At 43.0% G+C, this 17,543-nt stretch overlaps 1 protein-coding gene across 1 annotated transcript in view; it reads right to left on the bottom strand.

Annotated features, from left to right (window-relative positions):
• LOC138794638 (collagen alpha-1(IX) chain-like) overlaps window positions 1-17,064 on the bottom strand; it is a 42,266-nt gene extending 25,202 nt beyond the window's left edge. Inside the window, exons 1-5 of the mRNA XM_069973414.1 lie at window positions 17,005-17,064; window positions 9,770-9,954; window positions 6,319-6,416; window positions 2,268-2,391; window positions 601-991 (exon numbers count right to left, since the gene is read on the bottom strand). Coding sequence (XP_069829515.1) covers window positions 601-991; window positions 2,268-2,391; window positions 6,319-6,391 — 588 coding nt within the window. The 5' untranslated portion in view covers window positions 6,392-6,416; window positions 9,770-9,954; window positions 17,005-17,064. The remainder of the gene's footprint in view (window positions 1-600; window positions 992-2,267; window positions 2,392-6,318; window positions 6,417-9,769; window positions 9,955-17,004) is intronic.
• Between the last annotated feature and the right edge of the window lie 479 nt (window positions 17,065-17,543).

Genomic DNA, 17,543 nt, shown 5'->3' with positions numbered 1-17,543 from the left:
TAATATGGTGAAGGATTTTAGGTTAACAATAGATTATCTCGTTTGTGATTGTTTGTCGTTAATCGGTAAAAATCGCTTCATCTAATAGGACCCTTATTCCAAAGATGTCATTGTATAAGTTGCATGGCCTCGAGAAAATGCCGGCAAGTTCATATTCTCATCAGGAAAGACTAGGAATTGCTACTGACAGTACCTTCATTGTCTGTACTACTCTTTATACTTGGTTCTATACGATTCCAATTCTAGAATAAAGGGGAACTATCAGCAGTTCAGACCAATCTAACCTGCTGATATGTCCCTATTGTGTACGGAGCGCTGAGGACATGTCTCTTACCTTCCTCCTCGGCACTGTTTCTGTGCTGTTAGCAGTGTTATCCTCGATTTGGAGCACCATTAGGAGCACTGCCCCGCCTCAGCACTGTGCGGGGCAGGACAGTGCCCCAGCCCGAGGATTACACTGCTTACAGCATAGAAACAGTGCCGAGGAGGAAGGTAAGAGACATGCCTTCTTCCTCGGACCCCAGTGCACAATAGATTTCTCTAACCTGCTGATAGTTCCCCTTTAATTCCAGTCCGTGAAACAAGTCCGGTATTACTTACCAACGGGACTGAGTGCGATTCTCCTTGCAGGCTTGAAGTGAACATTCTCTTCTCGTGAGTTTGCTGACCGGCTATTGTAACTTGGCTCACTTCAATACAATCCAGAATCATCTTGGCATCATCGCCTGTCACACTGAAGGACAGCTTATGCCATTTGCCATCGAAAAGTGACGTCACATTAGTGGATGTATGAAAGTTTAGAGTCTCGGATGGGGAGGAGTACAATAGGCTCACAGTCTGAGTATCTTTATTTAGATAGAGCCCAACCTTCTGTTTTGTATTAGTATCAATGATCTGCCATAAATTCCAGGCATCATTCGGCATACTCGGTAATATTTTAAATGTGGCTAAGATGGAGTATTCTGCAGGTAATCCGTCTGGGGGGAAGGCGCTGGAACAAGGAAGAAGAGATCAACAAATGAGGAGGACGCTTAGTTTTTTTTCTTTTTCATATTTTTACTATTACATGTTCAGCTTATTAGGATTTGTCACAATAGATTTATAGGAAACTCAGTCCACACTCTAGTCCTTGTGTTATAAGAATCCATGGTCTGACCCAATGAAGGGGTTAATATAAGCAACCATGGTCGTCTATACCTTTAGTCCACTGACCAGGAGGCCGGCCACCCCACCACCACCCCACCCCCAGTGTGACTATATCCCCTCCACTCTGTGACACAGCAACTTCAGTGATTCTAATGGAGCTGCATCACAGAGTGGGGGGGGGGGGGAGGCGGCGTTCCTCCTCCTGGTGCATAGAACTGGGCCGGTGCGCAGCAAAAGAACGCCTCTAAGTGTGGGGACTGGACGGCATTTCAAAAAAAGGACTGGGATTCTCTGCGCCGGTGACGATTGGCTCATTTAAAAAAAAAAAGCAGTGTGCTTGATGGCACATTGGCTTTAAAACAAGATATTCACATGTCACAATTAATGGTCCTCTATGGTGAAATCCAATGTATATTCCAATTTGGGGGGGCTATAGACACATGGAAAGTCTAACACCTAAAAAGTGATACAGTAACTACTAGCATGTACAGTATGTATATTGCAGATGTGCGCAGAAGCAGTGGAAGGTCTCGTGGACAGATGACCAGGCAATGCAGGTCCTCAATTCACAAAAGGGGATGAGTGATTTTCCTGTTTTGGCACATGATGTGCAGAACAGTTTCATAGAGATATCACAGAGGGAGCGATGGCCTAATAGTGGAGAGCGATGGCCTAATAGTGGAGAGCGATGGCCTAATAGTGGAGAGCGATGGCCTAATAGTGGAGAGCGATGGCCTAATAGTGGAGAGCGATGGCCTAATAGTGGAGAGCGATGGCCTAATAGTGGAGAGCGATGGCCTAATAGTGGAGAGCGATGGCCTAATAGTGGAGAGCGATGGCCTAATAGTGGAGAGCGATGGCCTAATAGTGGAGAGCGATGGCCTAATAGTGGAGAGCGATGGCCTAATAGTGGAGAGCGATGGCCTAATAGTGGAGAGCGATGGCCTAATAGTGGAGAGCGATGGCCTAATAGTGGAGAGCGATGGCCTAATACTGGAGACTGCTGTCAATGTCAGAGGCCCGAGCTAATATGCAGCCAAAGAGCAGAGGCACCTGGTGTACAGAGCCGTCAGCACAGGGGAAACAGACATCAGCAATCATCATAGTTATATTATTTATACCTTTTTTTATTTTTCAGGTGAGCCACAGAGCTTATGCGGATAGCTTGTAAATGCGGTTTGGAGCCATTGACTATTCTTGTATCTGAAGTTGTTGAATATCGAAGTTCATCAATAAGATCATACACTGTAAAATAAAGTAACACCTGTTAGGATTGTTCACACAAAGCATGTATCCCGGAGATTTCTGACAGCAATTTTCTTACAAAATTCACAGCATACACAACCAGGTCAGTGTAAGGCCCCACTAATAAACAACCAGGTCAGTGTAAGGCTATGTTCAAACTACGTTTAACACCATCCGTTGCATAGCATTCCGAACTCAGAACGCTGAGAATAAACATTCCGAACTCAGAACACTGCAAAGAAACATTCAAAGAACACATATCGCTGTGAAGAAACACACTTAGTTCGGAGTGCATTTAGCCCGTTCTTGCAGCTGATACCTCTGTATCAGCTGCAGGAACGTTCTTCCTATACTATTAATTTGATTGACACCATTGGGTGTGCCCGCAAATCAATTAGCCATTCACTGCAATGTAGTGTGCGGTCACCGCTGAACGAACTGTGAACACAGCGGGTGGCATTGCATTGACTTCAATGCAATGCCGCCCCCCGCAGTAAAGATCGGAAGCTGATTCCATTGCAATCAGCGTCCGTTCTTTAGTTAAAAGTTAACAAAAAACCTTTCCAATAGTGAAATAGTTAATCAAGAAAATCCCAAATACATAACCTACATAATGATTAACAAAACCATATTGCACAAAAATATTTCTTTATTTATAAATCCACTCAATTAGTAAAATCCATAAAATACACAATATATTTCACTAGGACATGTACAGATACGTAGAAAGATAGGCAGGGGCGCACACTTGGTTACAGGGGCTCAGCATCAATGTTATTGCAGAGTATGTATATAAACAAATAAATTCAGTAACCCACACATATATAGCAATGGTAACAGATAAAAAGCTTACTGATAATAAGCAAAAAAGTTAGACCAGAGCCCAAAATTATATTAAAGGGCCAAACCAGGCGTCTGATGCCTCCCAAAGCTTCATCAGGAACTCCAAGTGTGCGCCCCTGACTATCTTTCTATGTATCTGTGCATGTCCCAGTGAAGTGTATTGTGTATTTTATGGATTTTAAGTGTAAGGCCCCACTAATAAACAACCATGTCGGTGTAAGGACACTAATATATTGGTTTTGCAGTCTTGCATGGGTTGCATGATGAAATTCCATTAAAAGTATTACAATGTATATTCCAGCATCTCTGTAGTATAGACACAGGCTAGATCTTCTCATGGGCCCCTTAGACATGTTCTTAGAACAGAATATCATAAATGTGAGTGTAAAAACATAACATTTACCCATCATCCATCCCCTTCCCATCATCTATCCCCTTGCCATCATCCATCCCCCTTCCCATCAGCCATCCCCCTTCCCATCATCCATCCCCCTTCCCATCATCCATCCCCCTTCCCATCAGCCATCCCCCTTCCCACCTTCCCATCATCCATCCCCCTTCCCATCATCCACCCCTTCAACCTTCCCATCATCCATCCCCCTTCAACCTTCCCATCATCCATCCCCCTTCCCATCATCCATCCCCTTCCCATCAGCCATCCCCCTTCCCATCAGCCATCCCCCTTCCCATCAGCCATCCCCCTTCCCATCAGCCATCCCCCTTCCCATCATCCATCCCCCTTCCTATCAGCCATCCCCCTTCCCACCTTCCATCATCCATCCCCCTTCCCATCATCCATCCCCTTCAACCTTCCCATCATCCATCCCCCTTCCCATCATCCATCCCCCTTCCCATCAGCCATCCCCCTTCCCATCATCCATGCCCCTTCCCATCAGCCATGCCCCTTCCCATCAGCCATCCCCCTTCCCATCATCCATCCCCCTTCCCATCATCCATCCCCCTTCCCATCATCCATCCCCCTTCCCATCATCCATCCCCCTTCCCATCATCCATCCCCCTTCCCATCATCCATCCCCTTCCCATCATCCATCCCCCTTCCTATCAGCCATCCCCCTTCCCACCTTCCATCATCCATCCCCTTCAACCTTCCCATCATCCATCCCCCTTCCCATCAGCCATCCCCCTTCCCATCAGCCATCCCCCTTCCCATCATCCATCTCCCTTCCCATCAGCCATCCCCCTTCCCATCAGCCATCCCCCTTCCCATCAGCCATCCCCCTTCCCATCAGCCATCCCCCTTCCCATCAGCCATCCCCCTTCCCATCAGCCATCCCCCTTCCCATCATCCATCCCCCTTCCCATCATCCATCCCCTTCCCATCAGCCATCCCCCTTCCCATCAGCCATCCCCCTTCCCATCAGCCATCCCCCTTCCCATCAGCCATCCCCCTTCCCATCAGCCATCCCCCTTCCCACCTTCCATCAGCCATCCCCTTCAACCTTCCCATCAGCCATCCCCCTTCCCATCAGCCATCCCCCTTCCCATCAGCCATCCCCCTTCCCATCAGCCATCCCCCTTCCCATCAGCCACCCCCTTCCCATCAGCCATCCCCCTTCCCATCATCCATCCCCCTTCCCATCAGCCATCCCCCTTCCCATCAGCCATCCCCCTTCCCATCATCCATCCCCTTCCCATCATCCATCCCCCTTCCCATCATCCATCCCCTTCTTGGTAGAAATTAATGGACGTGTCTTTTTTCTATAATAACAGCTATGTAACTATGGTTTAGACTGTTTGTGTTGATTATATGCCCTTACTTGCCCACATACACAATAGAGAACCTTCTAGTGAGTTTAGAGGCTCCCCACCCAAAGCTGCTGCAGAACATCTCGTTTCAATGCTGCTTTTATTCCCTCTTTCCTCTTTGCAATGCTTGGAACCAGGCAGCATGCTGTGTGTGTATATACAGTATATATACTGTATCTGTGTATATGACACACACACCCCCAACCAGTACCATTCTCCATTCTTTCGTCTGTTTTGGGTTAAAAACATCTTTTATTTATATGGTTCTGTGTAGAAGAGTCGGGGCCTAGAGCATCTGTGGCCTAGGCCTGCAGCACCTCTTTCTTCTTCTGTGTCAGCATGCCCCTGGGCTGGATCCTTATCTTCGGCAGGCCTAGGGCACAGATGCTCTGGGCCTCGACTCTTTGACACCTCCGGAATAAAAGATGTTTTAGCCTGAAGACCGACATCAGGAGACAAACAGACCCCAGGACCAGGCATTGAGAAATACAAGAGAACTATACCAGCAGTTTGCAGGGTGTGCCCGGTGGTATAGATTTGCTTTAAAGTGATTCTGTACCCACAATCTGACCCCCCCTAAACCGCTTGTACCTTCGGATAGCTGCTTTTAATCCAAGATCTGTCCTGAGGTCCGTTCGGCAGGTGATGCAGTTATTGTCCTAAAATACAACTTTTAAACTTGCAGCCCTGTGCCAAACGGCCGTGGCCTGGATTGTGTATGCATTAGGCTGGCACACCCTCTCTGTTCCTCCTCCCCGCCCTCCTCATGATTAAAAATGCTCCAGGCAGATTGCCTCCTATTCATCACCTGTGTGAGCTCAGCACATGGGCCTGGATCGTTAAGGCACCTGTGTAATGTTCAGACAGGAGAAAATGTTCCAGTGGCATTCCTAATGATGAAGAGGGCGGGGAGGAGGGACGGAGGGGGGTGCAAAGTTAGGGCACAGACACTCTAGGCCACAGCTGTTTGACACGGGGCTGCAAGTTTAAAGGGTTTTTTTTAGGACAATAACTACATCACCTGCCGAACGGATCCCAGGACAGATCTTGGATTAAAAGCAGCTATCCGAAGGTACAAGTGGTTTGGGGGGGGGGATCAGATTGTGGGTACAGAGTCACTTTAATGCATTTAATACAATTCCTGTTGTTGCACTTTTTAAAACATTTTACTAAAAATAAATGGCACAAATGATCAGTCGATGGATAATAAACTTTTCTTGTGCATTTGTTGGTTGTTCTCATCATATCTGACACATAGTTAATATAGGAAATTATTGAGTAATTACAGTGATGTACTTCAGTAAAGACGTGAGTTACCTGACGTTGCAGACTCCTGGCATTTTACAATGCACAAAAAAGTAAGAAAACAAAAGAATCTGGAGAACGTCATCTTCTCTTTTTCCAATAAGATAAATCTAAAACATAAGAGCAATATATGAGTCAAACTGGTGGTGGTAAAAATAATAATAATATTAAAAATAATAATATTAACAACAACAACAATAAGGAGAAGAAGAATGGTGGTGATGATGATGATAATAATAATATTAATAGTAACAATAATAATAATAATAATAATAATAATAAAAATGGCGGTGATAATGATAATTATAATAATAATAATCATCATCTATGAACTAAAAGGATAAAATGTGTTGATTGTTTTTGTTTGTTTGATTGTTTTTCAGAAAACTGACATGGAGAAATATACGAGTCCAGCCTAAGCATGCCAGATAAGTTTTTGCTTGTATACAGTAAAACATAAATGGCAAAAAATCGTTATACCGTTTGAATTTAAACGATAATCGTCCTGTGTAATTGCAGGCAACGGTCGAAAAATCGTCCATACGTCGTTGATTCTTGATTTAGATCTGACCCTAAAATCAATGTAAATTGTTCGCTGTAAGGGTCCATTTACACAGAAAGATTATCTGACAGATTATCTGCCAAAGATTTGAAACCAAAGCCAGGAACAGACTATAAACAGAGAACAGGTCATAAAGGAAAGACTGAGATTTCTCCTCTTTTTAAATCCATTCCTGGCTTTGGCTTCAGATCTTTGGCAGATAATGTGTCAGGTAATCTTTCTGTGTAAACGGACCCTTATTTCACATTTATTCGCTAATTGTTCAGTGTAATGGTGCGTTTACACGGAACGATTATTGTTCGAATTTTCGATCGCATTTGAGCGATAATCGGCTCGTGTAAACGCAGCGAACGATCAAGCGACGAGCAAGGAATCATTCACTGTGATCTTTCAACATGTTCTCAAATCGTCGTTGGTCGTTCACTACAAATTCGCAGATCGCTTCGTGTAAACAGTCTTTCACCATTTCACCCTATGTGTGAGAAAGGCCTAAGCGATATTAAAGCGATCGCAATAACGATTTTTCCAAACGATTTATCTTTCCATCTAAACGCTGATCGTTATAAAAAACACATTGTTACTAAGAAATCGCTAATCGTTCAATTGGGCGAATTATCACTCTGTGTAAACGCAGCATAATTCCACATCGTTCCTTCTTTTGCTGGGATCAGATGGAGTAAATGATCGTAGGAACGATACTAACTAAGGGTCCATTTACACAGGCAGATTTCTCTGACCAATTTTGGAAGCCAAAGTCAGGAATGGACTTGAAAAGACAGGGAATCTCAGTCTTTCCTTTTTAACCTGCACCCTGTTTATAGTCTGTTCCTGGCTTTGGCTTCAAAAATCTGTCAGATAAATCTCTCTGTGTAAACGCACCATTAGGGTCCATTTACACAGAAAGATTATCTCACAGATTATCTGCTAAAGATCTGAAGCCAAAGCCAGGATTGGACTATAAACAGAAATCAGGTCATAAAGGAAAGCCTGAGATTTCTCCTCTTTTCAAATCCATTTCTGGCTTTGGCTTCAAATCTTTGGCAGATAATCTGTCAGATAATCTCTTTGTGTAAATGGTCCCTAACAACTATGGTTCTGTGTAATATGGTGAACGATTTCAGGTTAATGATAAACAATCTAGCTCGCAATTGTTTATCGCTAGTCAACAATCGCTTTGGCTAATAGGACCCATAGTTCAAATGTCTAACAGACTGATTGTTTCACAATGACGCTTCGGACTATAGGCTTAGTATGGCGTCTATCCTTTCTGTCATATAACTTTACAAGAATTGTGCTAGAACTTAGAATGTAGCGGCCATCAAAGCTTTTCTCAGTATAGATCTAGTGAAGTACTAGAGCTAATTTCTTTCAATTAATTTGCTTTTGGGTTAGCGGGCCGCCCTCAGCATAGACACAGCGCCATTGTAGGGATCCACCTCACCACAGTGCAAATATTGGGCTTCTCACTAGCAGTTTGCTGTGAAATTTAGTGCTACTACTAGAATGAGAGAGACCACATCGTAATGTCTTCTATGAGAGTCCTTATGTTTCTCTCATTTCATTGGACTGTAAAGTGAACCATGGAATAGAGATGAACATAGGGATGACGGTGATAATCCATGTATCCAGCTATATTTACAGTGCGACACGATCACAGTATTTGGTGATTTGTAACGTCATTCACTTGTATTGTCAGGTGGTGAAATAATAAGTCGAAACAGACAAAAATCAAATCAAGTTCAACTTAGAAAGGCCAAAAATTTCCAAAAAGTAGTTTTCATTTGACTCATGTTAGAAGGAAGCTTTAATTCCTGACCATAAATACGGCAAACAGATCACTGATCTCAGGGAGACCAGACACAAAAGATACTGTTGGCTGCTAAGTAAAGCACTCAATGCAGTAATATCCTAGGTGCATTGCCTGCCCCCTGGAAAACATCAATATGCAAAAGGTCTGTGGAGCCTCAAAACCCAGGAATAGCCAGATATCCCTCCAGAAAGGGATAGCTCCTGTACAGAGACGACCAAAACCACCAAATTAGGTGTCCCCTTCAGTCAATATCCAACTCAATTATGACCAGGAAAATACCAAGCCCAGGTATCCATCTACAGACAGCTATTTCGGGGTGTTGCCCCTCATCAGTGTAGAGCAGGATTCTGGTTAGGTGGAGCAATGCCTAGTAAAGCCATTCGGGAAACAGATCACTGATCTCAGGGAGACCAGCCATGGTATTGAAATAAATCCCTGGCCCTAGGACCTCCAGTGATTATTTCTAGTTACTTTATCTCTTTGTATACTACCAACATATTGTGTGGAGTGCAGCAGAGACTCTCATCAGTCCTTGTCCCCACTGTCACTTTCAATTAGTGATGAGCGAACATCACAATGTTCGATTTGGATCCCAAACATTGACATAAAAAAAATTATCGTGATCGTTTCTATTCGCCGAACATTCACGAACAAATAACGAATGTACAGTAGAAGCGCACGTTCCGGTCTACGCACATGCGTACAGATCATCAGGGGCAAAGCGTTGCGTACGTTTGCAAGTTTGAATATGTTCACTAATATGTTTATAACCATTCCAAACTGTTCGTGATTGGCGACCGCCAACAATGAGCATCATGTTCATATGAACATAGGAACATTTACGGACATGTTCGCTCATCACTACTTTCAGTCTAATTTCCCAGTTTTTCCTACCCAGACGGTTTTTGGAGTGTGAGAAAAAAACAAAGAATCCTACGCAAAAATGGAGCAAAAATACAAACTACATGTAAATCCAATGGAAACCCTGCAAGGCTACCCTGCTAACCACTAAGCCACCATGTTGCCCAGTAATCTACAGTAACTATATTAATATAAATACTCTCTATATAATACGTGAGGTCAGGACTTACATTTCATACTTTGGGTGAATTCACCAGCTGGGCAGACTGTGATCCGTCACTTCAGAAATCCTCAGGAGAAGAGGAGGAGGCTGTGCGGGGCGGCTGGGAAAGGACTAGATACTAAAGGTTTCTTGCTCAATCTTCAAAAGTCACACTACTGCTTCAAGTTTTTGGCCTCGGGAACCTGCTCTGAGCTGATTGGTGGAAGACATGTTACTTCTGCTCCGCACCCAGTGCCACAAATACACAGTGCAGGATAAATGGCTACATTGTGCTTATTTGCTTCTCCATTACAATGCACTGGATGCAATAAAGTTACAATAAAGATGCAGATGGTTCCGTCTGTTATTGTCTATGTGCTCAATGTTTCCCTTATTCTGCAGACCCTAATACTATCTAATGGTCCTGTCATTAGGGATCTTCACCCGATCAGTCACTGTAATACAGGGTGACTATGGATACAACCACACGGGGTGAGATCTTTTTGTGAGTTGTATTGAATCCGAATGAACTTACTCAGCATGGTTGTATCCAACACCAATAGATACATCATCCCTGCACCCACAAATAATCTGCATATACAGTGTACCTCTGACTAGTACAGCCCTGCACTTACTAACAGTAGTATACAAGGGCCAAATAATCCCTTCCCACCATGACCACATATACTGTAACTACTGCAAGGGCCAATATAACCAATATTACCTCCATACAGAACACATGTAAGAGGGAGATACTAGCATAATATAGGGGCTCTGCAGCCCATACAGGTGGCTCAGAAGTGACGTCTCATTGTAATTCTTCACCTTACCTTCTCTTTTCCATCTTACTCAGATGGTCATGATGACTTCTCCCAAATGAGACTCATTTATGCAGGGTATGCCCCCCCCTCCCCCCCCCAACCAACCAGCTACTGATGTCCCTATTATGATTTTAGTTAAATATAACTTTTGATATGTTGCTGCCCATGGTGAGACTAACATTTCCTTCCATGCTTGTTATTATCTATTCAGTCTCCCTTCCCCAGTTCTGAGCTGCTGCATTCAGCTGAAGACTCAAAAATCTGTGTGTGAGCCTTTCACTCTGCCTTCCCCTCCTCCCCTTCCCTTTTGGGAGGCTGTCAGGCTTTATCTGCAACATTGTAGCTTCTTTGTAATGCTGGGAGTTCATCAGCAAATAGACCTTAGAATAACCCTCCCAGCATTACAAAGAAGCTACAATGTTGCAGATAAAGCCTGCCAGGGACTTGTTTACATCAGGTGTCTCAGAAGGAAAGAAGAGGAGGGGGAGACAGAGAGAAAAGCTCACACACTGATATTTGTGTCTTCAGCAGAAAGCAGTAGCTGAGAACTGGAGGAAGGAGACTGAATAGATAATAACAAGTAGGAAAAGAATTGTTAGTCTCACCATGGGCAGCAACATATTAAAAGTGATTTTTAGTGAAAAAAGGGACATTGGAAATAGGTGTAATCATTCCATTTGGACATGTATGTTGCTTTTTTAGCTTATCAATAAAAGACGGGCTTTTATCCCATCTATTAGCCTAAATCAAGTCTTTAGGACTGACAGACATAGGTGAGTGCCATATTCCGCCCCATAGACAGTAACTAGGCTAGTAGTGCCCACTCCTGACCTCCACCCCACTCATACAGGAAGCTCCGCCCCCCGTTCTCATGATCAGTGGGGTTCCCATCAGCTCAATCCCCCTGGTAATCTTACTTTTATCCCCTATCCTGTAGAAAGTGATAAATCTTGTTCATAGGCCGACCCCTTTAAGTATTTTTACATGTCCTGTTGAAATACCATACAGTGCATGGCAGGAATCTGCTAGACTCAAAGCAAATAGCCGCTCTGTGAAAGGAATGGATTGAGAGAAGCACATATATAATGTAAGGCATTGATGGTATGGGGGTGAACATGCTGCAGGTCACCGGCCCAAGAAGACGAATTCATCCTGACATTATCCAATTATTAATTCAAAGAAACCAGATCCTTCTCTTAGATACATTTATAAGGACATATCCATTGTTTTATACTTGCAGGGGACGCCTGACCCAGAGTCTGCAATAGCTAATAATGTATATAGAACAATTCATAGGTTACAGTATACGGTATAAGAGACAGAATATGTAGTAAAAGAATATTCCAAACAATATGTGATACCAGAATAGTTACATTGTATCTTCTTCCCTTCCTGCACAGATACACTGGTTAGTACGGAACCTTAGAGAACCACTATCTGAGCCTTACATGTGTATATATATATATCTTCCCAGTATACTGTACCTCCTGGAAGACAAGATCCCCAATGCCCCATTGGATGGGTTAGGCCACTGCTCTATGGTATAAATTATAATCCGTGCCTGTGTTGCTTGTCTTAAAGGGGTTATCCAGCGCTACAAAAACATGGCCACTTTTCCCCTCTCTTGTCTCCAGGTCAGGTGTGGTTTGCAATTTAGCTCCATTTACTTCAATGGAACTGAGTTTTATACCCCACCCAATCTGGAGACAATAGAGGGGAAAAGTGGCCATGTTTTTGCAGCGCTGGATAACCCCTTTAATACACTGTAACAGCTCGCTGCTAATGGCAACATACAGACCCAATACAGATATGAAAATCGCTTAAAGCAGCCCCCCCCCCCCCCCCCCCCCCCCGCTAAAAAAAAATCTCCATAAAAATAATGAGGCTCTTGGTTATCATTTGCAAATACTCTGTACCATCCCACCACTATAAGGTGGCCTCATGCTCGGGGCGGACCCTACACTGTACTATGGCCTCTCCATGGCATGTAATACGCCAATGCTCTGGGCAAGCAGGATCCAACTAATACTGGCACAAGTAATTACACCACCTGGGTGGGATGGGTGGAGCGCACGACCAAGTAGAGGCAGCCGCTCCCCCAACTGGAACACAGGAAAAAGAGACAAATTTGGTCAGCTCTCCTACAACACCATTCACACTAGGCAGGAGCATGTTGCTATGGGTATGGCTATGCTATGGCTGTACAGTTTATTATAGGGGACCATAGAGGAGTATAATGGCACTGTATAGAAGTTTATGTAACTTTATTGAAGGTAAACCTAAAAAAGGATCATAAATAGAGCAAAAAGAAATGCCAAAGAACACCTCTATGCAAATCACTTCCTAGTTTTGGCTTCACAAACTGCATGAAAAAATTCTGTGTGGAAACACAGCTTTAGGGTCTGTTCACACGTACCGACTCGCAGCGGAAATCTCGCTGCAAGTTTTGCAGCGAGATCCGCTACGAGTCATGGTCCTGGCAGGTCCCTGTGCATACATACTAAAAGACCGCTGCGAGTATGTAATGCAGCCGACCCCTTAACCCCTTCAGCTGCCGCTCGGCTCCCCCGCTGTGGGTATATACTTTACCTCTCTCCCTACTGCACGGGGTCCCGGCGTCCTGCTCTCCCGGCCAGCCAATCAGTGTGTTGCCCAGCCGCAGCCGCTGCAAGTTGGTACGTGTGAACGTACCCTAAGGCAATGTTCCCACAATATAAAAATAAGGGAAATTAACTTAAAGGGGTACTCCGGCAAAAATATTTTTCTGTCAAATGAACTGGTTTCATAAAGTTATATAATTTACTTCTATTCGAAAAACAGGCAATTTTAAGAAACGTTTAAAAATCTCAAGTCTTCCAGTACTTATCAGCTGCTGTATGTCCTGCAGGAAGCAATGTATTCTCTTCAGTCTGACACAGTGCTCTCTGCTGCCACCTCTGTCCATGTCAGGAACTGTCCAGAGCAACAGCAAATCCCCATAGAAAACCTCTCCTGCTCTGGACAGTTCCTAACATGGACAGAGGTGGCAGCAGAGAGCACTGTGTCAGACTGGAAAGAATACACCACTTCCTGCAGGACATACAGCAGCTGATAAGTACTGGAAGACTGGAGATTTTTAAATAGAAGTAAATTACAGATTATGGGGGGAATTTATCAAACATGGTGTAAAGTGAAACTGGCTCAGTTGCCCCTAGCAACCAATCAGATCCCACCTTTCATTCCTCACAGACTCTTTGGAAAATGAAAAGTGGAATCTGATTGGTTGCTAGGGGCAACTGAGCCAGTTTCACTTTACACCATGTTTGATAAATCTCCCCCAATGTGTGGAAAAAAATACAAATATAAAATAAAATAAAAATAGAAATATCTACATTGATCTATGGAAGCCTAAAGCAGCGTTCACACACAAACCAGCAGTTTTGTTCATGACATTACAGATTCTTGCAGAAATTGCATCAAAAATGTGATGTGATTTCCGCCATTGAGATCTAAACCAATAACATGATCCACATGATTTCCCCCATTGTTAGGGTCCAGCCGCGGACATGTTATACGGCCTATGATGTTACGTATCATGTACTGTGCCGGATAACATTGCCCAAAGTAGCCAAAGAATGTTCCAGACTTGGCTGTAGAAAAACCTGCAATGGTTGTCACTGTCTATTCTATGAAAACCATCTGTATAACAGTCCTGAATACTGAACAAATCACTTTATAAACACACAGATTGCCAACAAGTTTTATTTGTCATTGATTTCAGGCCAGAAATTTTCAATTACAGGTTTATAAAGTCTGTACTATATTAGCACATAGAGGGAGATTTATCAAACATGGTGTAAAGTGAAACTGGCTCAGTTGCCCCCGGCAACCAATCAGATTCTACCTTTCATTTTCCAAAGAGTCTGTGAGGAATGAAAGGTGAAATCTGATTGGTTGCCGGGGGCAACTGAGCCAGTCTCACTTTACAGCATGTTTGATAAATCTCCTCCATAGTATATAAAAATTACAGAATGGGAATAGTCCTGTTATTTAGAATCAGTCCAGAAAGGATTGTGGTTACATCTCTGGATGGAATGTTTGTAGATCACATAGACATGTCACTAAAAAGCAGAAGAACCATTGATTGGTAAAAAAAAAAAAAAAAAAAATGACATGAGTGTGACAGTAAGGGGCTGACATTTCTATTCAGTCTTGCACTCACTTTCCAGTCTGATTACAAAGTCACCCCCCAGATACACAATGGACTGGCACTACTTGGATTGAATATAGGTGATAAGTTTCAACTCCACCAATAGGTTTCAACCCCTCAACTTGCTGTCCATCAATCAATCTGTTAAAGGGATTATCCAGCAAAAAATATTTTTCTTTCTAATCAACTGGTTTTAGAAAGTTATATAGATTTGTAAGTTACTTCAATTTAAAAATCGCAAGTCTTCCCATACTTATCAGCTGCTGTATGTCCTGCAGGAAGTGGTATATTCTTTCCAGTCTGACACAGTGCTCTCTGCTGCCACCTCTGTCCATGTCAGGAACTGTCCAGGGCAGGAGAGGCTTTCTATGGGGATTTGCTGTTGCTCTAGACAGAGGTGGCAGCAGCGAGCACTGTGTCAGACTAGAAATAATACACCACTTCCTGCAGGACATACAGCAGATGATAAGTACTGGAAGACTTGAGGATTTTTAATAGAAGTAAATTACAAATCTCTATAACTTTCTGAAACCAGTTGATTTGAAAGAAAAGGATTTCCCCTGCATATCCCCTTTAAACAGTTTCAAAGGATCCAACACCGTCACTACTGATCCAGGTGAAGGCGACCAGCCAGTACACAATGGGGGACATTTACTAAGGAGTCCTATATGTGCGACTGCTCTAATGTGGGTCGGTGTTTGTTTTGTTCCAATATATTGTGTGTGATTTATGGAAAACTTGCACTCGCATCATAGTAAAAAAGCTGCAAACAAATCCCCATGCTACAGACCAGACGTCGGCCTGCAGTAGCTTTTGCAATTTTTTAAAAAGGTGGAAATGATAAATTAGGTGCAAATCCCAGATTATGCAATTTTTTGGTGACTATTCAAAACAGGCAAAGTAAAAAAACAAGTCTCATCTAAAAAATATTCGCCCCTCGAATACTGGTTCATAAATAGAACTTAGACCAAAAATGGGTGAAAAATCTAATTATTCACCTATAAATTTCTCCTATAGTCCATTTGAAATAATGAATAAAGAGCAGTCTTCAGCGGCACTCACCATAAATTTCACCTTTATTTGCCAAAGTCAACACATAGCAGGACAATAGAGAACGTCCTTCACCGGCCAACGGGCCTGGGAAAGAACTTTCTCTATTGTCCTACTATATGGATCCTATGAATTTGCAATGCCAGTGCACATACAATCACACTAAGGAAACCCACCAATAACATATATAGACATAAACAAAAACATAAACCAAAAACAAAATGGACATAGATTACCAAAAATATTCCAATCTTTATTAATTAAAAAAAAAAAATTCAAGACATAAAACCATGCTTACAAGGTGTAAATAGTATGACCCTATCATCAGAAGACTGCTAGTCCAACACCATGTATATGGGGAGTCCACAAACAAGAGGCAAGAGGCGGCACTCCAAGTCTTAAAGTGAAAAAAGTGGTGTTTATTCAGCATACTGGGTGAATAAACACCACTTTTTTCACTTTAAGACTTGGAGTGCCGCCTCTTGCCTCTTGTTTGTGGATTACCTTCGGAACCTGGGTCTGGAACCGTGGGGCAGAGCACCCAACCGGAGCCTTGAGCCACACAGTGCCGTTTAGCAACTATATACATTTATGTATATGGGGAGTGTATAAAACAGTTATAACTTATTGCACTAAGACCATTATCAGACCCATGTCCTCAAGATGCCTAAATAATACATAAGATGTAAACAAATGGCTACCACTATTGGATCGGTCACTGCGTTATAGGGCAAGCCCCAAAGTAACCGGTTATAACCCAGTCAAAAAATATTCAAACAGTCAACTCACCCATAGTATCGGTATAAACCATGGGATGGAGTGGGCTAGATTGCGGTTGTCTAATGGTCTAGAGGTTGTAAAAGTTCAATCTCGGCACTCACCATAATGCTTCATAATTTTTATTGCAGAAAAAAATCCATCACAAAATACAACAGCAACAGGACGTTTCGGCGTCAGGCCTTTCTCAACTGTCTTTTTTCGACAATAAAAATTACGAAGCGTTATGGTGAGTGCCGAGATTTATCTTTTACAATATAACTAGGATTTTTTTTCTTACTTATAGACACAGAAGTGCCGTCTAATAGACTTTTCTACTTAGATACTGAGGTTGTGATTGACCATAGCATCTAAGCGAATAAAAAGGTGGTCAATGGAAGAATATGTTTTACAATAAGATGTTTCCAATAAGAAATCAGTACTTACCTGTCAGCCTCCCCCACTGCCACTGGTGCTACGGTTGTCTCAGGAAGCAGAAAACTGCCAAATCTGTTGACTTACGCAATTTGGGGGAGATTTATCAAACATGGTGTATAGTGAAACTGGCTCAGTTGCCCCTAGCAACCAATCAGATTCCACCTTTCATTTTCCAAAGAGTCTGTGAGGAATGAGAGGTGGAATCTGATTGGTTGCTAGGGGCGACTGGGCCAGTTTCACTGTACACCATGTTTGATAAATCTCCGCCTTTGACTTTAATTGTAGTTGTGCATAACCAATGATCTACGCTGTGTACGCAACTCCAGGAGTTACAGAGTGGAGTTCGTGGGGGCAACAAAAGTTGAGCAACTCTTATTAAAGTCTATGGAAGCCACTGATATGAAGATAGGCATGGGTTGGGACTTGTATCTAGCGGACACTTGTGATATACGTGTCCCAGATTCCCAGATGGGTGTAAACCTAGCCTAAAGGATTCTTAGACGTAAAGCAGATTTTATTATTATAATTTGGATACATAATGTTATATA

The sequence above is a fragment of the Dendropsophus ebraccatus genome, chromosome 6 (assembly GCF_027789765.1).
Source record: "Dendropsophus ebraccatus isolate aDenEbr1 chromosome 6, aDenEbr1.pat, whole genome shotgun sequence".
Taxonomy (NCBI): domain Eukaryota; kingdom Metazoa; phylum Chordata; class Amphibia; order Anura; family Hylidae; genus Dendropsophus; species Dendropsophus ebraccatus.
Note: the sequence above shows the minus strand (reverse complement) of the source record. Positions and strands in the feature narration are given on the sequence as shown.